Source organism: Rhinopithecus roxellana, chromosome 13 (assembly GCF_007565055.1).
Source record: "Rhinopithecus roxellana isolate Shanxi Qingling chromosome 13, ASM756505v1, whole genome shotgun sequence".
Taxonomy (NCBI): Eukaryota; Metazoa; Chordata; class Mammalia; order Primates; family Cercopithecidae; genus Rhinopithecus; species Rhinopithecus roxellana.
Window position 1 is genome coordinate 130686010 of NC_044561.1, and position 24122 is coordinate 130710131.

General features: G+C 51.3%; 1 protein-coding gene and 1 long non-coding RNA gene across 5 annotated transcripts in view; one reads left to right on the top strand and one right to left on the bottom strand.

Moving 5' to 3' along the window:
• Positions 1-24122, bottom strand: part of DIP2A (disco interacting protein 2 homolog A) — a 107894-nt gene that overhangs the window by 9272 nt on the left and 74500 nt on the right. For 3 of the 4 annotated variants that reach the window (XR_004052601.1, XM_030914340.1, XM_030914342.1), the window contains exons 16-34: positions 23221-23340; positions 21547-21661; positions 19647-19786; positions 16341-16477; positions 15652-15732; positions 14640-14767; positions 11770-11884; positions 10909-11110; positions 9847-9956; positions 9686-9766; positions 7431-7554; positions 7027-7148; positions 6790-6901; positions 5662-5771; positions 4674-4804; positions 3996-4164; positions 3357-3527; positions 999-1060; positions 77-134 (exon numbers count right to left, since the gene is read on the bottom strand). Coding sequence is in view for 3 of the 4 variants with exons in the window: in XM_030914340.1 (XP_030770200.1) it covers positions 77-134; positions 999-1060; positions 3357-3527; positions 3996-4164; positions 4674-4804; positions 5662-5771; positions 6790-6901; positions 7027-7148; positions 7431-7554; positions 9686-9766; positions 9847-9956; positions 10909-11110; positions 11770-11884; positions 14640-14767; positions 15652-15732; positions 16341-16477; positions 19647-19786; positions 21547-21661; positions 23221-23340 (2288 nt within the window). In the remaining variant the exon portion in view is untranslated. The remainder of the gene's footprint in view (positions 1-76; positions 135-998; positions 1061-3356; positions 3528-3995; positions 4165-4673; positions 4805-5661; positions 5772-6789; positions 6902-7026; positions 7149-7430; positions 7555-9685; positions 9767-9846; positions 9957-10908; positions 11111-11769; positions 11885-14639; positions 14768-15651; positions 15733-16340; positions 16478-19646; positions 19787-21546; positions 21662-23220; positions 23341-24122) is intronic. The other variant, XM_030914341.1, reaches the window with a different exon arrangement.
• On the top strand, positions 373-4059 carry LOC115892706. The gene is made up of 4 exons (XR_004052602.1): positions 373-605; positions 1352-1479; positions 3656-3825; positions 3950-4059. It is a non-coding gene; the product is annotated as an uncharacterized LOC115892706 (long non-coding RNA).

Genomic DNA, 24122 nt, shown 5'->3' on the forward strand with positions numbered 1-24122 from the left:
GCACCCTCCACGGGGTGATGCTTCAGACAGACGTCTCAGACACGACTCAGAATGCACACGTCTTGGTTTCCACTACCTTTCCAGACTCCATCAATGGCAGGCTGTGTGGAGAACCCCGTTCTACCAAACGTACCCTAAAAATCAAGGGAACAATTTCAGTATGTAATTTACTACACAGGTATGTCTAAAGGGGCAGATCATGAGGTTGGAAATAATCACTCTGAGGGTCTGCTGACAACAGCCAGGATGTCAACCTTTCCACAGCACACCTGCCATGAATGGCAGGGACACCCCAACCACGCTGCGGTCCCAAGTGCTGCCACCCGCATGCACTCACGACCCACCCCATGTGCTCACAGCAGCTCACTCTACATTTCTTTTAGGTCCTCCTTGAACCCAGCAGGCCCCTGGCACCCAGTAAGCTAAACCTAGTGTTTACATCAAGCTACAGTGTGGCCATACTTGAGAATCCAGGACTGGGATCTGAGCTTCAAAGCTGGGAGAGGCCCTGATACACACCTGACCACAAACCAGCAAGCACACACTGTATGCACCACCATCGGTTATCAAGATGAAAACTAAGTCAGATTCTATGACAGCATCAGGTAAGAAATGTTCTTGCCAGTAGACGGATTACTTGTCTTCTGTCTGTCCCTATCCCTCTAAAAAACCAAATGTCACAGGGGTCACTCTTATTCTTCCTGGCTGTGTGACAGATAAAGGGATGTTAACTGCAGCCCTGGGGACACGGGCGCACAGAGACAGACACTGAGCTCCCCTGGGAAGAGAAGGCCCACAGCTCTCCTCTTCCTCTTGGTGCAGATGGCCCAGTGTAGCCAGCTGTCCTCTCATGTGCCTATCCAGGTGCCCGGGTAGGCTTGACTTGGCCCAGCTGTCCTCTAATGCCTGGGTCCCAGGGGTGCATAGTCAGCGCAGACCTGGTCCGCACCACTTTGCCGCTGGGTATGAATGGGGCCCAGGCAGGCTGGGAACATTACCTGTCATGGCGCAGTGCCCGCATGTCCACGTAGACAGTTGTGGGGTCTGGGCCAGCTGTGCCCTGGAAGGAGAGCAGCAGAGGAACTTCTGTTCAGGGGCCTCACTTTCATCTTGTTTGCACAGGCACAGCTGCACGGCAGCTCCTCCCTGGCCCCCGGGCACACCCAAGAAGGGAGCCGCTCTGCTCCCTGAAGCAAGTCTGCCTAGGGGTTTAAGGTCCCCCAGGCAGGCTGATGCTTTCCATCCAAACATCCGCAGAGCTTGATAATATTGAGTGAAACAGTCAATGACTCTGAAAACACCAAATCATGCCACTTTACATTTCAGCTCTAACAAGTTTCTATTCCCACAGGTCTCTTGCTGTGATGAAAACACCATTAGGATGTGAGGGGCATTTCCACCACGCTGTCAGGCAGGGCCTGGCCTCTCACCAACCAGTCTAGTTCTACCGGGGACTGCTTGCAGCCAAGACTCACCCAGGTGAGATGGACGGCAGCCTTCACCTTTCTACTCCTTTCCTTTCTGAACCTTACAGTTAACATTAATCCTGACTAATGGACATTATGTATCATTTTATTCAATAAGGAACATCAAATTAAATGAGTATGCTGATCAACATCACCCTTAAAGATCCCAGACAACATAAACGATGTCTGCACTGGAATTAAACACCTCTGCACTGAATCTAAACGGAGCCCTTCCTCCCAAGGCAATACTATGAGCATTAACATTTTTTGAAAATAGTTTTCCTTTTAAATTTGGTTACAAGGAAGCTTTTGTAATATGTCAAGTAATACCCACTGTGAACAAAGTAAGACAGCAAAAGAAACATGTTTGTCTAGAATTCACGAGAAAGTCACATGAACTCATGGGAGGGGGAAGCACAGAGGCACCAACAAGGTCAAGGTCAAGGTCATACCTGCTCAGCCAGCTTTCCCAGCCTGTTGGGCTGACAGAGGCCAAGGAGGCAGCAGAGTGAGACAGGGAGGAGACAGCCACAGGAAACACACACAGAAGCAGCAGCCACATGAGAAACACAGGGAAAGAGAGAGCAAAACCCACCTCTGTATCTTAAAGAGCAAACGTGAACATCCCATTAACATCATTTCTGCAATCCTATGTGGCATCCACACCCTTCCGACGTCTAGCAAGGAGGCCCCAGGCTTGCAGACGCAGAGCCACTAACACACAGGCCGGCACCCACGCTCAGCCACAGCCTACAGCAGGAAGCGAGCTCACAAAAGGCCCGATCTCTGCTGTGTGACAGGGGTGTGAGGCTTGAGTGGTCAGGGGTCTTTTTGTGGCGAAGAGGGTGTGGGCAGAGCCGCCACCCTGCCCTGCGTGCACTGCCACTGTGAGGGGGAGGCACAAGGCCAAGCAAACACTTTGGAAACAGAGACAGGCCTGCACTCAGCCCTGCTCTGGCATGGACAGGTGCCATTTCCTTCCAGCTATTTTTGTACAACGTGGGTGAATAAGGCATTCAATATGTAGGGTTATCTAAAAAGCTATTTGGTTTTAAGATGTTTTTAGAAAGAAAGGAAATTGAAATACTAGTACAAAATCTGGGAAATAGCTACTGAGGAAGCAGTAAACAGAATTGCCATGAGCTCTTTCATCTCTGAAACCTGGTGCTTTTTTTTTTTTTCTTTTGCGACAGGGTCTTGCTCTGTCACCCAGGCTGGAGTGCAGTGGTGAGATCTCGGCTCACTACAACCTCCTCTTCCCAGGTTCAAGCGATTCTAGTGCGTCAACCTCCCAAGTAGCCAGGTCCACAGGCACACACCACCAGCCAGCTAATTTTTGTATTTTTAGTAGAGACGGGGTCTCATCATATTGTCCAGGCTGGTCTCGAATTCCTGACCTCAGGGGATCCGCCTGCCTCGGCCTCCCAAAGTGCTGGGATTATAGGCATGAGCCACCACTCCTGGCCTGAAACTTGGTGCTTCCTTTTAATAAGACATTTCAAGGTTTCAAAAATGAATGAGTCAATACCAATTACATTTATTAATGTTTCAATTTAATATAGCTAGATATCTTAAAACAGTAAGTTCAGTCTTGCTTTAAGAACTTAGCTGTGTATTATATCTAACTTACAGAATCTTACAGGTAAGATATTAGTCACTGTTCAAAAACAATTTGTGTTTTTTTCCAAATAAGCCTTTGTTCAACTAGAATAGAATATCTTTAAAAATAAAACCCTTGAAGCTAAAATGTTACGTCGAAATGAAACCTCAAAGGCTCAGAGAAGGAGACAGAGATCAGGCAGGCACAAAACTGCACATCAACAGCTGGGAAGCTTGGTCTCCACGCTGCCAACAGCCAGCTTTCGAGAACCACAGGCCCCAACGCCTCACCTGGAGGCAGATGGCCACGTTGACCCTGCACCCGAACGTGGTGCTTACGGCGCGGGCCGGCAGGCCCAGGTCCTTGAAGAGCTTGGAGAAGGACTGGGTCAGTGCAATCCTGGGCCGCTCCTCGGCGACCACCATGCACGTGCGCACACATGACAGGTTCACCCCCTTCATCTGCGGGAGGGGGGAGCAGTCAGGCCACAGCCACAGCCCTGTGAGTTGCCAGGGCCCCGGGCACTGTCTTGGGAAATCTCCAGGTGGGCACACAGAGGTGGAGCTGGACACCAACCTCCTCTCTGCAGGCTGTGTCTGTCCCACAGAATCCTAAGTGTGGACGCACTAGAGGATCCCATCTGACCTGCATCCCACACCTGCCCGCCCACGCAGCCAGACCTCCACCCTACTATCTCGCAGGGACCCTGCCCGACTCCCACACCCGCCTCTCCTTCGGGGTGTGGAGCTGCAGAGACAGGTGAGCTGTGGAGGAGGGATGTGTACACAGGGCCCGTAGTGGGAGAGGTTTTTCTCTACTTTCTCAAACTGCAGGGAGGGGCCTTGGGAGCCTCGTTTTGTTTTGTTGTTTTTAAACTTCCCAGGGCTGTGGTCTACAGCACACTCAGAAGCCCGGGTCTGGGCACTCACCCTGAGGACACCCGTCTGTGCGCCCAGGCCCTTGGTGCACATCTCCATCACGGAGTAGGAGCAGAAGGTGACGCGGGCCTTGTACTGGCTGACGGCCGACAGCCACAGGGACACATTGCTCTCCAGCTCCAGCGGGGGCACCAGCACTGACTGGTGTCCCGAGTAGACACTGCGAGAGGGAAGGCTCGTGAGGCTCCGCCGGCCCACCGGGCACTCCACTCTTCCCTTCCTCAAGGACACTTCTTTTCCAGCCACGACAGGGACATGATTCTGTTCTGATGCCAAGTAGGGGAGTTTGGTGGAAAACATGCTACAGGGTGAAGGTTGGGGGATGGCAGGCACGGGATCCTGAGCTCTGCTCCAAACACTTGGAGAGTGAGTATCCAGGGACAATGCTCCAGAGGCATTCACTTCTAGAGATGGATCACTACTTTCTTCTGTTTGAAGGAATCAAACAGATTCTTCCCAAGTACTGATAATGGATAGTGTATTTAGTGAAAAATGTATTTTCACTCAATTTCAGACTCAGACTCCAACCCACTTCATCCCCAAACAAATCCACTCACACACGTCTCATCGGCTTCCTGAACACTCAGAAAAGGTGCCTTAGAAGGCCAAGGTTCCTAAGAGCCACACGAGCTGCTCCAACCTGGCAGGCGGCAGGGGCCCTGCACTCACCTGCACAGACACCACAGGGCAAAGCCAAGGCCACAGTAGGGGTCGAGGCAGATGGCGATCTGCCGCGAGGGGTACAGCTCACACTGCAGCTTTATGGAGCGGCATAAGGCGCTTGTGGCCGCGTGAGACATCTCGGGAATAAAATAAAGTTCAAAAAAAGAAAAAAAGGGAAATGAAATTCAGTGATGTGCAGGAGGAGAGAGGGTGGATGGCAGCGTCTGCTGTCCACATGGCTAGACCACAGCTCCAAACTACCAAACATCATATTTATTTCCTTAAAAGACGGTTGGCTCAAATACCCATATAACCTAAATAATACCCAAGAAATGGTACACTAAAAATCTTTGAAACAAAATTTCAGGATATTGAACTTAAAAAAATTTTTTTTTTCTTTTTGAGGCAGTCTTGTTCTGTCGCCCCAGGCTGAAGTGCAATGGCACAATCTCGGCTCACTGCAACCTCTGCCTCCCGGGTTCAAGCAATTCTCCTGCCTCAGCCCCCTGAGTATCTGGGATTACAGGCGCCCGCCACCATGCCCAGCTAATTTTTTGTATTTTTAGTAGAGACGGGGTTTCACCACGTTGGCCAGGATGGTCTCCACCTCTTGATCTCGTGATCCACCCGCCTCGGCCTCCCAAAGTGCTGGGATTACAGGCGTGAGCCACCGCGCCCGGCCTGAAAAATTTTAATCGAGCTATTGGCTCCCAGCAAGGTAAGAGATTCTTCAAAGCCACCAGTTCCTGGAAGCCAAATAGTCATAAATCAGAAAGTTTAGATATGACCGGACCATAATGCATCAGAAAATGCATTACTCTCAGGCTAATCACATTTTAGGCTTCACTGGTGTTTCACACAAATCTTAAGAAGCAATACTGTTGCCTTGTGCTTTGTGTAAGGACCTGCTGGTTTAAACCTGTATCTGACATCCTTTCTGTCCACTCCTCCTGATTTCTAGGGGTTGAGGCAAACAAGATTTCAGGGGACCTACCTTCACCCCCGCTAGTATCCCAGTGGTTGACACGCTGAAGTCCAAGTATGCGAGGACATCGGGGGAGGGAGGCCTGAAAATACTCGCTACCTTCTTTTTCGGGATATCATCTGTTAAACAGGAGACACCAACATTAGTGTTCCCGCATGTATTCTGAACGCTCTGGGCTTTCACAGGCAAGAGGCGACACACGATTTGTCCTTGGGAGTCCTGCAGAGAGTAAGCTCAGACAGCAGTGGGGCCATGACGATGCAGGCTGTGTGTGCTCAGGAAAGCGTATTTCATTCTTCATGGAAACACTACCCGGTCCCACCAAGACCACACTGAGCCTGTGGGGATGGGGGACGAGGCAGGGCGAGGAGAGGAGGCATCACGTCACTGGCCAGTAGGAAAGATTAGAGGACTGGGGACTTGCCAAAGGCCACAGAGCCTATGGCAGAGCCCAGATGAGCCCAGAGTCCCGACCACAGCAAAAATAGCCATGGACGGGCTCTGGGTTCTGCGTGCTTCATCAAGTTCTTGTGGCCCCATGAGCCAGACACCACTGCCTCCCTGGGTGCAACTGGGCACAGGCTCAGCAGGGCAGGAACCGCTCCCCCTGAGGCAAGCCCATGAGGCTTTGGGGCCCTTGCCGGCTGTTTGGCTCTGAGCCTACCCTCCCCTACACCAGCTGCCCTCGCCCAGCCCCATCCAGCCCAGGCTGAGACAAGTCCATGGCAGAGGGGAGCCAGGGGGGTTTCTGACCCTCACCCTGTTGGCCCTCAGCATTTCATGGGGCATGACAGCATTCACCAATGATGGGGACAGGGATGCTGGAGGGGCGGCACGCGGTGGGAGCTGTGCCCCCAAAGCATTTGCAGAAAGCCTCAGAGAGCTGCCAGCCCCCATGCCAGCAGGAGGCGGGTGAGAGGGGCAAGGCTGTGCTCACACCACTTGGGACTGGGTGCGGCTGCTGTGGGCTGAGTGGAGCGCAGGTTCACACACGGGACAGGGTCCCCCCTGGTGTCAGCCAGGCTCCCGCCAGGACTGCTCTCTGCCTCGTGTGTTTTTGGACGGCAGCCAGGCCACACCACACCTACAACAAAGAAAGGAAAAGGGACTGGTCCTGGGCAGTGTGAGGGCACGCACCTGTGTCTAGGATGGTGGGCCAGGTCCTGATGTCCACGGTGGCAGCAGCCTCCTTGGACCTGAGCAGCCGTGTGACAGCCTGCGTGGTGAGGACGCATGCAGACTTGCTGACCTGCATGGCGAGGGGCCAAGGGTGGGTGGGTGGGACCTCTCGAACTGCCCAGAAAAGGGGGCAGCGGAGGGTAGCCTTGCAGCCTCCCACTCACAGACCCTGACCCGCGGGCCAGGTAGGCGCACCTCCACGATCATCTTGACGGTGGGCAGTGTGGTGCCAAGGTTCTGAGGGTGCGGGGGCCGCACGGTGACGGGCACGCAGCCACAGTACAAGCAGCCATAGAACGCAGCGATGAGGTCCACCCCTGTGGAGACAAGGACTGGCTGTGAGGAGGCCGGTCGCAAGAGGCTCCCACCAGCCTCTGTTCACTGTTCCTGCAAGAGAGGAGAGGAGGTGGTGCTGGGGAGGGCATGGGTGACTCTCAGGTTTCCAGAGGGGTAGCTGAGCTGAGGAGGTAGACACATGCAGAGAGGAGGGGCTGGGCTTAGTTTTGGAAGATGCTTCGGGGAGGGAATGTCTGGTGGCTGCTTAGGGTAGGGGGCTGCTTACGAAGAGCTGGAGGTGCACAGCCCCACAGTGAGCCCACCTGGTGGGTAGACCAGAGCCACGTGGTCCCCAACACTCAGTCTTCCCTTCTCCATCAGAGCCGCAGCCACTCTCTCAGCCCTTTTGTGCAGCTGGACACAGGTTGCAGTGCTTGTGACGGTGCCCTAGGAAAGCGATCTTTGAGCTCATCTGGGTGCTGGTGTGTGCAGGTGGGCTGTTTGCAGATGTGTGTGCACATCACCTGCACGCCCTGCACACGACCCCTTGTGATTAGGATCCATGATAATGACAATGTGTCAGTCCTAGGCGTGTGGCTGGTGTCTTTGGTAGAGATGGGGTTTCACCATGTTGGCCAGGCTGGTCTCCAACTCCCGACCTCAAGTGATCTGCCCACCTCAGCCTCTCAAAGTGCTGAGATTACAGGCATGAGCCACCACACGTGGCCCACGACTGGTGTCTTTTCTCACCATCTGTACTCTCTCACTAGCAGTGAAGGGACAGGCACACAAGCATCTCCTGTGTGGTCCAGCTAAGAGGGAGCGATGTGGGCACTCCATTCACCCAGGGCGGAGCCAGATACACATGGCTAAAGAAGACCTTTCTGGCCTTTTCAATAAAATATTCCATACAACACCATTATAAATAAGTAATAAGTGATAAGCAAACATCCCTGAACTGTACTATTTGGCAAGCCCACAGGTCACCCGCACTGAGCCTGGGCCTGTGTCACCTGCAGCTGGCTTTCTCAGAGTGTCTGTGCGTCTCCTCTAGGACTGACCGCACCAGCTCCTTCATTCACCCTGTCTCTCTGCGGAGGGGCACTGGGGCCATGTGACCAGTTCGGTGCAAACAGAAACACCTTGTAACCCTACCTCTCTGCTCAGGAAACTCATCTTCCCTGATCCCATGCCAGGCCTCACAGCTTTTTTAGTCCTTCTTAAGAGGATAAAAAGCGCAATTCAGTCTAATAAATATAAAACTCCAGAGCAGACCACTTATGTGCTGTGCCCAGGCACAAGGGCTGGGCCGATCCTGAGAGTCCAAATCCCGGGAGCTTTGCCAGTCCATATGAGTCAGGGCCCCATCAGGACAGAACCTGAGAACTGGACTGGGACTCAAAGCTCCCAAGGCCCGGGATCCCACTGCATCCTTAGGGAAAACCCAGCGACCCCAGCCTTATCTGCATTCCCTCCCTGGGTAAACCTGGCCCCCACCACACTGGCCTCCTTTCCTGCCTTGAGCCACTGGGCATCATTGCTTCATAGTCCCTGCTACACAGTTCCATCCAAAGCCCCCTCCCCAGCACTCCAGGTCACATCTCTCCACTGTATTGATGTTGAGGTTCTCACCATAAGCTGATTTTACCTTGGTCAATGGTAAACCATTGGCTGGCTTGCAGGCTTTAGAACTCAATCAATCATAAAATAAATGTTTACTGGGCATGGTTCCAGATGCTTCCAATACACCAGAAAAACAAAGTCTCTCTCTTACGGACCTTGTTTTCTGGCAGGAAAGATTGATTTTAAACCTCCTGAGAGTAGGAGTCCTTTTAATCTTATTACTGTGTACTGTGCACATTGTAGGCATCATTAAGTATTTTTGGAATTCGAATGAGCAGCACCAAAAGCTAGAACAGCATATTCTAAGCCACAGTGACCTACTCTTTACGACACCAAAGCTTAAGAGTTCTTACAGCTTGTATGGTGCACTGACAGGGAGTCTTGCAGGGTTTTTAAATTATTTAACTTTCTGTGTTTCCACATTTTGCATTCCTGCCCACAACCTGAATATGAAGATTACAGTCTCCCCTTCTTGACTTCCAGAATGCTCCTAGCATTGTGGAATGCACACAACAGGGACTTGGAACACATGAGAATTTCCAAATAAGCAGCAGGAGCAGGGCAGGAAGCAACATTTGTTATTTAAAAGATGTGACCAAATGTAGAAATTCTAAATGGCTAATTTTTTACAAAATAAACATTTCCTTTTAGCTCACAAACTTAGGAATATTTACATGTATACTGCTTTTAGTTTTAAAAACTTGAGCTGATGAAAATTTTCCTGCTAAACACAAAATCAACAGAAATACGACTGTGTGAAACGTGTGGAAAACAAGGGACCTACGAAGGAAAGGGCAGGCAGAGAGAATCGCACCAGACAAGGGGGCTGAGTCCATAGGCGCACTATTCTCTAAACATGAAAAGAACCAGGACACTGGCATCAGGAACTACACAAGCAAAGGGCTCCACCGGCTCCCAGGTGTTTCCAATCCCTGTGGGCGCAACACTGCCTCACCTTGGCGTTCAGCAGCAAGAACAGTGGGTGGTCAGGAGTGGTGTGGGCACGCCACTGCAGCACGTCAGCCAGGAACAGGAACTGCACGAGGGGGCGACTTGGTCACTGGCACCTCCGGGGTATGGACACCCGTCCACCCATCCCCGGAACAGGCTTGTCACCTTCCGTGCCTGGTCACTGTCCTCCAGGTGGGCAAGCTCTCTCCCAGAAGCCTGAGCAATTCTCTTCCCAGCAACCAGGTTCCCCACGATCATGGAGGCTGGTCCAACCTCTAGAAATGGGGGCATTCTGAATGAGAAGCTGGTAACTTCTCATATATAATCACCATGTGACTTTATTTCCGTTACAATTTTTATTTTGAAAACATACTTGAATGAGGCATTTAACTTTTCTGCTGAGACACAAATACTCAGAAAGCTAGCTACAAGATTTATGCCAAGTGACAAAGAGAATCTCTCTCTCAAACATAAACCACGTCGTATCGAGAAGTTTACTACATGACGTATCTCTGAGGATATGATTTGGCCTCAGTCACACCAAAATTCCTAACATATTTCACTTTACTGTACTTTATGTATAAATCAGGAAATACATTTAGTGTATTTAGTGATATGTGTTCAATAATTACCAAAAACTTTGGCATGTACTGGAAATCAACATGACCAAAGAAATGAAAAATTGCATTAAAGTTAAACCAGACTCTAAAATTAGCTTTTAAATGTATAAAATGAGGGAAGGAAAGTTGGCCATTTGCTGAGAGATTTCCAAGGTCCCATCAACCCAGTGTCTGTGGCAGGTCCCAGGGCCGAGGCAGGCAGCTGGCTCCTGGGGACAGGTATGGCTTATGCCACAGCACGGCCACAGAGGCACTTTTGACTTTAAGCTCCAGTATGATCCTGGGCATCATTTCTAGTCCTAGGGAGCCATCTCCTAGCCATGCAAAGCTAAGATGCCATCCTTGAGTTTATCATTAAAATTGGTTCCTAATAGGCAGGAGGAAACTACCATGAGGTGATGTGGTTAAGTTACCCCATGTGTGGCTGGTTCCAGGAAGGCAGGAGGTGGCACCATTCTGGGGTGTACACTTGCTCTGGCTCTTGACCCCAGCCCCACAGCAAACCTCAGTTTGCACTAGAGGGTCTAGCAGGGCTGCACCCTAACCACAAACACAGCTGCTACCAATGTTAAGACTAGACAGCATCCTGTTGTTAGGTCCAACTAACCTGGTGGTTTCTGGCGAGGTTTGGGGAGGTTGGTAACACAGGTGTGAGGGCACATCAGCACATTGCACGGGTGCAGTGTCCCTTCCAGAAAGCGCTGTTTGGTTTCAGAAATGTGAATCCCTCCGAGGGGAGCCTTGGGCAAGGTGTTGGCAGGAACCAGGGCCAGACAGTACACGCCCACCTGGTGGATGCTATCGATGGCCTGAAAGGGAAGGACCCTGTTTGGCACAGGCCCCCAACTTGAGGCTGGGGAGATGCTGGGCAGGGGACATGAACACCCCCTCTGCAGACCTGTTCCCCAGGCCAGGAAATGGAGTGCCCGCTGGACATTTTGTTAAATGAGGAAACAAAATGAAGAGGAGCGTGTGCAGTTTTCTACCATTTAACTCAGAAAGGAGAGACACACACACTGTATTTGTGTACACATGTCCATAAATCTAAGACCAGAGGCTGAGGGATGGGGCAATGAGGAGATGATGGGGAAAGGACACAAAGCCTCAATCAGACAGGAGGAGGAAAGCTTTTTCTTTGAGATACATTGCACAGACTGGCGAATATCATAAATAATGTACATTTCAAAATCACTAGGAGGGTGCCTTTCAAATGTTCTCATCAGAAAAAAAAAAATATTAAGGTGATGGATATATTAATTATTCCATATACTATTCATAAATTATAACATCACTTCATACCCCATACACACAAACAGCTATAATTTGTCAGTTTGCGAAGAAACATGCAGATACACAAGCTGGAAGCAGGGAGGACAGGGCGGAACAAGCCAAGCACTTGGCGCTCGGAGAGGAGTGGGGGTGCCAGCTTGGGAGATTCACCCAACCATAGGCTGTGCCGGGTGCCCACCTGCAGCACCCGGCTCATCCACTGGAAGCTGTCCTCCTCCGAGGCATCCGGCCGCTGCTCAGCCACCAGGACGATCCGGTCACCACGCAGCACGGTCACAGAGAACACAGCGATCCTGAGGGATGAGACATGGAAATGGCCACACGGCAAGAGGCCAGACAAGACACAGATGCTTTCTCACCCTCACAACGGAAGAGGCAGGCTGTCCGAATATGTAAAATGCAGTCTATCAGACGGGGTATCTGCTGCAAATTCATAAAGGAACTCATCATTCTAATCTCCTTGAGGATGGCTGAAATGTATCTCAAGTCACAAAAACCAGAGAGGACTTCAGGACAAAGCAAAACAGCCCCAGAGACACACATTTTTACAAGAAAAAATTCCTTAATCTGATGTAAATTTCCTTGTGCACAAATATTTGTCTAAAGTTCTATTAATTATATTTTTTTAATCCAACGGATTGCATCTCTCTTTTACCAGAGTTAATCTATTCACATTTATAGAGGTTAGTATATTTAGACGTGTTTTTACTATCTTAAAAATTTCAGCATGTCCTCCTTTGTTCTGTGTTGCCTTTTCCTTCTTTTAGACTTTGAGTTGGTATATCCGTCTTTTCCTTTATAAAGTAAGAAGATGGTCTCCCCACCAAACCCATCATGTTAGGGTATCTACACCATTCTGACTCTGGGATATTATGGATATACCGTCTCTTGTCCTTTCCTTTGACTTGACTGGTGTGTACACACACACACACAATTTACACAACAGACCTCACCTAGTATTGAGTTCTCCTTACTCTCACATCTTACAGCACTTCCTGAATTTATTTCTCTTAGTATCGTGACCAAAACTGTTTTCAGTATGGACCTTTGTGTGTCAAAACTTCTGAAATTTACATGATTGAAAATATTTTTTATTACAACTGCAAAATTAAGTAACAATTTGGATAAATTGGGTGCACTGTTATCTTGTGCCAGTTCCACTGTGGGGAAGTCTGACACGTTTTGCTTGGCTTTTGTGTGGTCCATGGTGAGAATACAGATAAGCTCAACATGCCATGGGGCCCTCTGTGGACAATGTCCCAGTCCAGAGAACCCCAACCACCTGCTTCCTCAGACAATCCCTGCTCCACTGCATGCATTCCTTCTCCCTGAGTTTGCTATCTGGACACCAGTCCTTCTTCTCTCCCATCTCTCTTAATAGTTCCTTTAAAGTTCCTATTTTACTTCCAGAGTCGTTCCCTAATCTGACTTTCCACCTTCTCAACTTGTTCTCTAGCTGTATCTATTCTATGTATTCCATCTACTGTGTTCTTTGAACAATTACTTTGTTAGCATTTCTTGATCTTATTTCATGTTGCAAATCTTCTATTGCTCTTCTTCCAATGGCACATATGCTCTCAATTGGTTGTGGTTCCACTTCCAAGTTCCTGTATTCCTCAGCTCTTCCCTAGTCGGGACAGGGAGGCTATTCTGCCTGCAGATGCAGTCACCCAGGCCCCAGTTATTCACTCAGGCTTGCCTTGCCTCGTCAGGATCCTGCTTGGGGGACAGGGGCTTCATCTCCAGGTACCATCAGGTACAGGTGGCCCTGTGAGGGGGTGGTCTCCCTGTTCCACCTCAAAGCAGGGTTTGGGCTACTTGATGTTATCCCTAAGGACACCTGCCCAACGTGTCCCCCATTTCTGCTGTGAGGGGCAGGTCACGACCCTGGCTGTGCCACCCTCCCCCTCCCCCTGCACACACGCGCACACATACACGTACACACACACATGTGCGCACACATGCATGAGCACAGCCTGCCCTTCCCAGTCCCCTGAGCAATCTCCCACCTTCTCTGTTGTCCATCCTCTGGGCTTTTTCCTCAAGACTAACCATGATGACACACCACTTTGCAGAATCCCCTTGCGATTGCTTTAAGGGCTGCTCAAAGGCAGGGTCTGGCCTGGCTCCCAGGTACCTTAGTTTGAATAACAAAGGCACACCCTTGGCCAGGCACATTGGCTGACACCTGTAATCTCAGCACTTTGGGAGGCCAAGGAGGGAGGACTGCTTGAGCCCAGGAGTTCTAAAACAGCTTGAGCAACATAGTGAGACCCTATCTCTACAAAAAAATTAAAAAATTAGTCAGGCGTGGGGTGCATGCCTGTGGTCCCAGCTACTCAGGAGGCTGTGGTAAGAGGACTGCTTGAAACCTGGGAGGTGGAGGCTCTAGTGAGTTACAATCATGCTCCTGCACTCCAGCCTGCGTGGGCGATAGAGTGAGACCCTGTCATTAAAAAAAGAAAAAAAAAAAGGCAACCCCTTGAGAAAAATAAAATTTAAAAAGGCGGCTGGTTGAGTGGACCAGTTAGGGAAAGAGCTTCCTCCCAGACAAAGAGCTTGGGAGCAGAAGGAGCGAAATTCTCTTCCTGGCCCCGGTGCCCAGGGGCATAGGCCCAGATGTCTATTTATTTGCTCAAGAGAATCTCTAAGGTCCTTGCTTTACACATGTAGACAAGTTGAGTTGATTTTTATTCCAGAGGCAATGTAGGGTGTTGTGTGCCTTGCAGAGAAAATGGCACTTTTCTGTTATAATTCACATTCCAAGGTTATTAGGAACTGAGACCCACTTCTCCTTTGCTTTCCTCAATTCTTCCCTCTCTGATTTGTCCCCTTGAGCCTTTGCCCAAAATTGTGCATCAAAATCTTATTTTCTTGAGGAACTGAAGGAACTCTTATTTTCCTTTTACTTTAGGAGTTTTCTGATGTACAACAACTTTTAGGCTTTGTGAATTCAAATTTGCTGGGCTTTCCATCTACTGCAGAAAGACTTCCCGAGCTGTAAATGGAAGGAATCTACTCCCGGCACAGGGGTCCGCAGCGCATCACCTGCCTCTGTAGACAAACTTCATGGGCTCCACGGCCAGCGCGGTGGCCACAACGTCATCTGCATTGTGTCTGCGAACTCCAGTGACCATCAGCCCGTCCAGTTTGCCCACGATGAAGACCAGGTTGTCCTGAAGGAAAGGGTGTGGGTTAGGACTCCACCCACAAGAGCAGAAGCTGGATGCGCCAGGACCATGGTCAGGCCCCCCAAGAAGGGGCCAACAGCACAGGAGCCTCGAGTGCCTTGCAAACGGGTCAATGCCCCACAGACCCAACCTGCAATGCAGGCCCCGTGACAAGCCAGGCTTGTAAGAGGAGCAGGCTGTGTGGAAGGAAGGGGGGCTGGTGGGGCAGCATCAGGAAGGGAAAGGATCACAAGTGGGAAACAAGTTGTGGGTAGAGTTTGTGAAGGACTGAAAACTGCTGAGCTAAGGGCGGGGTCCCAAACCCGGCACCAGTGACCTTCTGGGCTGACAATACCGTCGCAGGTGCTGTCCTGGGCTAATGTTGGGCACTGAGCAGCATCTCTGGCCTCTAGGTACTCACTAGATGCCAGGAGCACTCCCCTTCCCTGAGTTGGGACTAGCAAAAATGTCTTCAGAAGTTGCCAGAATTCCCCTGGGAGGGAAGGGGCAAAATTGCCCAGTTGAGAGAAACACTGGACCAAGATGTTACAAATAGAAGTATTTATTTTTAAATAGTTTAGACATCCAAAATGGTAAAGAATGATATAATGAATACTCTCGAACCTGCCATCCATACAAAAAGCAAAACATCCTCATCCACCCCAGGGACTCCCGACTTGGGCCTGTGTGCAGGACTGTGCACTGGTCTTGGAGGTGTGGACGGCCCTGCACACAGGTAGGGTGACGGGCAGGGAGGTCAGCACAACCGACCAAGGCCACATGGGAGGTCAGGAATGGCTGGGACAAGGGCGGGACTGCAGCAAGGTGTCCCTTAGCCACACCCCCTACCTTCTCTGACTGCCAGTCCTGGTACAGGAGGACATACTCACAGGCCCAATGAAGCCCAGCAGGCCCGTCCTGGTGAATGGCCTGTCAAAGACGGGTGCTCCTCCTGCGGTGACCGGAACTGCCTGCACAGAGTGGAGAGGGGCACGATCAGGCTGTGGCCCCAACCAACTGACCAAAAAAACCCAGCAGGCGGCAGGAGACTCAGCACCATGTGTACACCTACCAGTCGGGGGAAAAAGGAGGCTGGCCCTGCATAGGCCCAGTTTCTCTGGCCTAGCTGCTCCATCTCCTGGGCAGGCCTCCTGAGGCAGGACACAAGCATCCCTTTTACCTCTGCTCTGGGTGCCTGGCCTCCCCTGACCTCACTAGACTTGTCCTGAACAACTCATATCACAACAATGCAAACACAGCAGAGGGCTGGTTTCCCTGGGGCCACGGTGAATGCCTTGCTATCGTCCACTAGGCCGTACCCACACGCCCTTCTCCCATGCAGGACTGTGGGAAGCACGCTGACTCCCAGCTCTCCACGGCGTGCCTGGTCCTGGCCCTGCCCTCACTCTGGGAGGACACACAAGAGTGTGCAGGCCATGTGCCAACAGCCCTGGCAGGGCCTGTGTGAAGAGAGACCATCCCCGCAGCCTCTGCAATCCCCCAGCACCCAGCACACCTGGGGCCCCATGAGTGCTCACAGAACTTAACTTCAACATGAAAGTCAGGAAAAGGGACAAACCTCAAACACATTCTTCGTGATTCCAAGCAATCCATAGTAAGCTGTGCCAGTTGCACTGGAATTGACGCATATTTCTCCCACTTCGTCAGTTTTACAAAGATAAGGGGTACCTTCCAACTTCACAACACATACATTAGCTAAAATGAGAAAAAAACTCAACATAATAAAGAACGTGTTTCAACAGATCATTCACAAAGATCTCCTTGCTGCTGTATGTGCAGTTATGGAAACAGGATGTTATACACACAGCATCTTCTTATAAGGAGTTTTATGATACGGATGATACACATGCGACCTAGCTGTAAGTCTTCATATTTTATATGTAATATTTTTTATAATCAATGTAAGGTGACCAGAAAGTACAACATATCCTTCATGTAATAAGCCCGGGCTGACAAAATATTTCCTCTACTATGATAAATAAACCCTGTGCCTCCTCTTGCCATACTGCTCTCTCGGGTCCATGGCGGGTGCTGCCGGCCCTGGCTCCTGACCATCACACCACACATGAGCCTGGGACACCAGCTCCTCTCCAGAGCCTGACAGAGCTCTGCCCGTGCCTGCCCCTTTCTAGGAACTTTATTTTAAATGCTAAGCCACCAGGTGACTCCAGACTAATCTTAAGTCCAGGAGTGCCTCTAAGATGTCTTCATGGAGAAACACCTACTAAGTTCTGCCTAACCTTCAAAACGACCTTGATGCTGCTGCACACACCACAGGCTATGAGGCCTGGGGCGCTCCCTCAGCCACGTGCACATTCTTTACAGAGCACTGATGCCTTTCCCCAAGAGAAAGGCCCTGGGTCTGGAGGGTTGCAGCGCAGACATCTACCTGTCTTGCAGCCAGCCACTCAAGACCAGGATTCTATCTGTTAAGTTCCCCAATGAACCACCCTTTACTGACACACGATCCTTCTGCCTCCTTCAGTTTCTCGGCTCTTTCCGCATTTGGGGGTCAATTTGCACATATGCGTCTTTTTATGGAGCACGGATGTCTCAGGCCTCAGCGTGACTCCTCCCACAGCCCCATCACCCAGTTCTGTTTTTACTTAAGTGCACCCTACCCGGCGTAGGGTGCCTTCCCCTCGGCGACCTGCTGCCTTCCCCTCCCGCAAGGGATCTCGTCTGCCTAGTCCCCAGCTCTGCCACAGAAAGGCCTCCAGAAATAGCCTCACACAAAAGCATGAGACGCACAAACGAATGGGCGGTGGTCCATTCAACAAAACTTGGTTACTTAGCAATCAATTAACCCATTGGGTCAGCTAGGAACTGTCCTTCCTCTGACTCTTCTTGAGTTTTTTCTAATGTATTCTCATCTTCAAAGACAGTAAAGAGAAAGAAAGAGACAACCAGGTATTTGCTGCCTTTTGCCACAAATCATATAAAATACTTCACAGAGAGAATGCAGCTGTGCTTGGCTGATGTGGAAGGTGGTGCTTGTCTGTGCTTCCAGGCGGCCATCCAGGGGGCCGTCAGTGCCACACAACACTTACAAGCACACAGAGACTGAGCAAGGTCACAAAAAGCCACAAAGCACCACATACACACTTGATACTGTAGTGAACACAAATGCTACAGGCCTACACAGGGCAGATCAAAAAACTGCTGAAGACAAATCACCCGTAGGATTCACCATGGGGCTCAGTGCCACAACAAGGGGCACAGCCTGGGGGCTGTGGAGGGTCATGGGAAACAGAGGTCCACCTGGGGGAGTGCTGCGTGCATGCCTGGAGGAGGGGGTGCGCTGAGTGCATGTCTGGGGGAGCGCTGTGTACACGCCTGGGAGAGTGCTGTGTGCACGCCTGGGGGAGAGGGTGCGCTGCCTGCATGTCTGGGGGAGCGCTGTGTACACGCCTGGGGAAGGGGGTGTGCTGCGTGCACGTCTGGGGGAGCGCTGTGCACGCATGTCATGTCCTAATCCACATTTTGCCAATAAAACGCGCACAACTACAGATGTTCCTGAGATTCATTCAGAATCACAACCTCATCATGATTTTCCAGGGAAGTTTAAACAGTTACCTGTATTTTCCCCATAACGTAAATAAGTGACACCCCAATGACTGCTATGTGTGAAAATGTTTTACCCACAGGTTCGAGCACTGTGAAAGACTGACTGTTCTATTTCTGAGAAGAATTACAGGAAGAAAATGATGCTATTCACATGAATAAAAAGTAGAGCCAGAAACATAGGCTGAAACGCTTCAGTCTTATTCAGTGAGGAGCCAGCATCTGTGCACACACAGGGATCAGGCACCAGCTGGCCCCAGGCTCCAGGTTAGAGATGGCTGGGCTGCCAGCACCACCCACAGACAGGGTCTGAGCAGCCACAGCCCGTCAGCACAGCCACCTGCAGGAGGCAGAGTTGCAGGCACAAGGGCCAGGATGCTGAGCCTCTCTCTCGCAGTGCCAGCAACCCCTAACACAGTCAGGGCCGCACTGGAAAGGGGGAGACTGCACTGAGAGATGGGGCCCTGCCTCTAGAAGTCGCCAAAAGGGGCCCAGACAGCTGCCCATGAACCCCAGAAGGGCCATCACAGGGAGGCAGGAAAGCTGAAGTAGCTGTGGGGTGGCTACAAGGAGGGCAGCCTCAGACGACGTGACAGTGTCGCCACTCGACTGTCACCAGGGCCTCCCAGGCCAGATGCTGCCTCAGGCTGGCAAGGAAAACCTCCAACACCTAACATGATGGTCAGGCCTACAGAGTCGACTTCTGCAGAACAGTTCACATAGGCCTTTCTGACATAGAGGAATTTCTGGGAAGCTCCCATGAGGCTTCTACCATGATACATGCTTGCTACAACTTACTTAGATAACCTAATTATCAAGTTATTCACAAACATTACCATTTTCCTCAGAGTTGCCCACTTTACACGGTTGCCATGGGGTTAAATGCTTCAACACTTGTGAAGTAGGAAGCCTGTGTCTGGAACGCAGTGAGCTATTATCACCACCATCTTCCCAAACATCAAAGAACTGTAAGTGAGCTGCACAGGCCATACACACATCTTTATATTTTAGCTTATCTTTAAACTTAACACAAAAGGAGGGAAAAAACTGAGCAAATATTTTACAAAGTAAAATTCCAATTTACATTGAAAAACATTCTTGAAAAATCTTTTACTTGTATGCTTGCTTCTAGAGCACTACTATGAAGCCTGGAGCATTTATAAGAGGCTGAGGCAGGAGAATCACCTGGGAGGCGGAGGTTGCAGTGGGCCAAGATCGCATCTCAAAACAAAACAAAACAAACCCTTTTTGTTACATCAATCAGCCACGGACAAAGACCCACTCTGGTTATGTTGCTTACCTCCAGGCATCACCTGACCAACGTCCTGAACAGTAAGGACTGACAACTTTTCTTCAGTATCCACTCTGATAACACCATAACTTAGACCATTCATGGACAGGACCGCTTTTCTTGGAGGTGGTCCTCCCAGATCAGGTGGCCTAGAAAACAAAACCACCACGGAGTTAACTGACGAGAGGGATAAAATTCCAGGGAAGTGGGCCCACCTTGCCTGCAGCCTGATCCTGCACCAAAGCCACTGCTCCATGTTACAGACTTGTGAGAAATGCATGTTCTAAAGATGCTGCAATGTCTCCAAACTACATGCCCCTCTGCAGTGTGACGTCAACACTCCACTCAGTGGGAAAATGGCCTGTGACTACAGTGGCAGTGATGCTATGTGACTTCTAATGCAGGCCAGAAACGTCAATTCAGCTTCTACCCGATTGTGTTGGGACACTCGCCTGGAGCCCTGCGAAGCCAGGCAAACAGAATGACTAACTGTTGAGGCCACTGCACTGCAAGGAAGCCCAGAGCAGCCCACTCTCAGAGACCAGGTGGGGGCATGAGATGGTACATACACAAGGCTGTCTCAGCCCCTCACCGCTCCTGTCCCAACACCATCTCCTGCAAGCCAGAACCACCTGGCAGAGGCCTTCCTGAGCTCCTGGCCCACAGAAAGCATGAGAGACAGCAAAATGACTGTTGTTGTTTGTGATACACAATAGTAACTGGAACACTGAGCAACAAATGTTAGTGTTTCCTCAATAAGAAAAAAGTTATACAGTTGCACAAAACAAATCACCACAGAACAAAAGAATGAAGAATAATTTACAGTTTGTAGGCGACAACAGTTTTTTTTTAATGTTAAGTGATAAAAAGTTAGGGTTACTTTTTTTTGAGATGGAGTTTCACTCTTGTTGCCAGGCTGGAGTGCAAGGGCGCCATCTTGGCTCACTGCAACCTCCACCTCCTTGGTTCAAGCGATGATCCTGCCTCAGCCTCCCGAGTAGCCAGGACTGTAGGCGCCCACCACCACGCCTGGCTAATTTTTTGTATTTTCAGTAGAGACGGGGTTTCACTCTGCTGGCCAGGCTGGTCTCGAACTCCTAACCTAAGGTGATCCACCCACCGTGGCCTCCCAAAGTGCTGGGATTACAGGCGTGAGCCACCGTGCCTGGACAAGTTAGGGTGACTTATAAAAACTTAGAATGACTTTCATGTGTGGAGATACATACCATTTATGAATGTATGACGCTAACACAAGATTACAACTGAGGCTAAGACACCTCAGCTATGAGCACAGTGAGTTCTGCCCCCAGGATGGAGCTGGGGGTGGGGCAGGTGAGATGAGGGGAAAGGAAACCTCAGGAGTGGGGAGAGAGCACAGGAAGGGCCAGCAGCCCCGCACCCACACACAAGGACACTCAGGGCAGTCTGCAGGCTCAACATGCCCTCCAGGCTGAGAGATATGACATGAGGAAAACCTCCACAAGAGCAGCACAGCCCTCCTGGGAGGTGGGTGGCCGGGCACTAAGCACCAGGCCCGGCGGTTCTCCAGGAAGGTCAATGGTCCCACAGACTCCACGGCTGACCGACACCTGCCTCAGAGGAAGAAAGAGTTCCTAGGTTGTAGTGTTTACTATGGCTACAGATGAGGTGACAAGACCTTTCCAATTTGGGAAGCACTTAGGAAAGTCGCAAGCCGGCATTCTGCAAGAATCCAGAGTATGGCCCAGGAAGTTGCTACCCCATTCCCCACGCAAACCCAAGCTGGCAAAAAGTGGGGAGCCAGGCACCAAGGTGCTGCCGTACAAATGGGCCTGGATCCTAACAGGCACAGGCACAGCTCCAGGATAACTCAGCTGTATGCAGAGGACTCAACTAAGTGCTCACAAGACATAGCCAGGAATGAGGTTACCTGCGGATGGCGACAGTCAGCGCCTCAGGAGAACTGGCACAAGGACAGATGACCTCCGGCCTCAGACCTCTGGACTGGAAGACGTTGAGGAAGGCGTCACAGGAGGAGATTGACCCTGCACAGAGCAACAAGAGTGGAACACCAGCACTAACCGGGGGCCAGCACGGAGGCGGTGGCTGGCCACTGACTCAAAAGGAGCACACGCTCTTGGTGGGGGGTACCAGGCCACAGCTGGTGGCTGCACATGCTCAAGTCAGCACCACCTGCAGCCATCGGAACCACTGGGCTGCATCAGCAGAAGGAAGGGGTCCCTTCACAGGCGCCCTCAGACTTCACGCTCTTCAAGGGAGATGGTGTCTTTAAAGGAAGTCAGACAGCCACGAATGGTCTGGTGCTCCAAAGGGCAGAAGGGGCGTCCCTAGGGACAGGAGGGCGCTGCATGAGGCGGTAGACTGGCTGCACAGCACTGCTAGGATCAAGTGTGGCGATGGGGAGTGCCACGGGAAGAGGCACTGGAGGGGAGACGCACACTCCAACTCCACCGTGTGGACCACAAAGCAGCGGTGAGCATGGAGTGGAGACGCAGAGACCTGAGCAGCATTGCAGAACCCAGAAGCAGGCCCTGCCTGGCTTGGGTGTGGACCAAGAGAATGAGAGGCTCTGGGGGTGCTGAAAGGTGGGGTGCTCTCCCAAGTGATGGGGGACACAGGGGTGTTGGCCACACTGGAGAGGGGATAAGATGAAACGTCAGCTTCTGATCCAGGGTAGTCTCCAAGGCAGAGACAACGATGCAGGTTAACAAACAACAAAACCTCTAATACCTGGTCAACAGGTATGTGCTGCAACAGGAGTCCCTGTGTGGCCAGCATCACCTGAGGCTTCCCCAGAGGAGGTACCGAGTCCGACCCTGGACAGCCCTGGGCCCCCGAGCTCACACCTGCAGCCTTGACAAAGCAGTTCCCACTCGGACCACCGCACGCAGGAGGTCCTAGGCGCTCACTGGGACCACCGCACGCAGGAGGTCCTAGGCGCTCACTGGGACCACCGCACGCAGGAGGTCCTAGGCGCTCACTGGGACCACCGCACGCAGGAGGTCCTAGGCGCTCACTGGGACCACCGCACGCAGGAGGTCCTAGGCGCTCACTGGGACCACTGCACGCAGGAGGTCTTAGGTGCTCACTGGGACCACTGCACGCAGGAGGCCTACGTGCTCAGGCAGCAGCCACAGGGAGCTCCTCCCGGGAGGACGTGGGGAACATCTAGGCAAACCAGGAGGGAGAATGGTTGGGTCCTGGTGGGAGAAGTTAAGCCAGAAGCCAGCGATGGGGGTGCACCAGGACAAAGGGCAAGAGGCTGGGGATAGGCCCAAAGAGAAACAGGAACCCCAGGCCACAGCACAATCTGGTAATTTCTTAAGAAAGATGACTCTCATTAAGGCATATATCTTTCATCAAGCATATTAAAATCGCTTTTAAATTTAGTGGCCTAATAAACATGCATGAGATAAACCAGTCAAATCAACAAGATGTTCCGTGTCATAGAAATGATGGGACATGTGTATCTATATGACACTGGCAGTGCAAACGCCTCAATTTTGCTTCTCAGTGTGTTCTACTTTGGTCTGCAGAAGGGGACACTGTGTGGGGTATGCCCCCGCCACACAGACTCACTCACATGGGTTGGCGCCATCGGCCACAATCAGCATGCGCAGTGAGCTGAGGCTGACGTCCCTCTGGCCTCGCTGAGCTAGGAGAGACCAGTGCATGTCTCGCGACTTCACCAGTGCGGCCCGAGCTGCAGAGAGAGGACGGCACAGACATCAGACATCCCTGTGTCACGAGGGCTGGCACCCTCACACGCCTATAGACACGTGTACCTCATTCCACACAAAGGTGTACACGCACAGACACAACACGTAGCTCCCAGGTCCGAAGCTCTCTGCAGCCCTCTCTCACATGCAGTCTAACTAAGCCTCAAAGCTTTTTCCACAAAAATCAACTCTGAGGTACAATTTAGACATCAAAAGCTCAGATCCATTTCTAACGTTAATTTTTTCTTAGAAGCTCCATATTGCTCTTTTCCTGTGTGCCCACTTCGTCTCATGTTGTCTCTCCCCAAACCCCTGGTGCTGGCTGAGAAGTGTGAGGACCCCAGGAGCTAAACAGACGGTCTCGGGTCTCAGTCTGGCTCCTGCACTGGCTAGCATGTGGAATCCAGCAATCCCCCCACCCCCACCCAAGTTTCAGTTTCCCTCCATAAAGCAGGACAGATAAGAGACAGCTGCCGCTCCACGCTGCTCTGAGACATGTCCAGAGGGGCACAGCCCAGCAGGTAGAACAAGGCAACATGGGTGACCCAGGTGATCCAGTGCCTCAGTGGCTGGTAAAAGTGCCACTGAGCTCCACAGGGCAGAGACACAGACTGCCAACTGTGCAGGTGTGGCCATGCTGGGGCCTCCTGCTTGGTCCCCAGAGGCACCTCCACTGCTGAGAGAAGCAAGGCCCAGACCCCACCAACTGGCCCTACTTACCACATCACCCATGAAACCCTGAGGGCTATGCCCAAGGCAGAGAAAG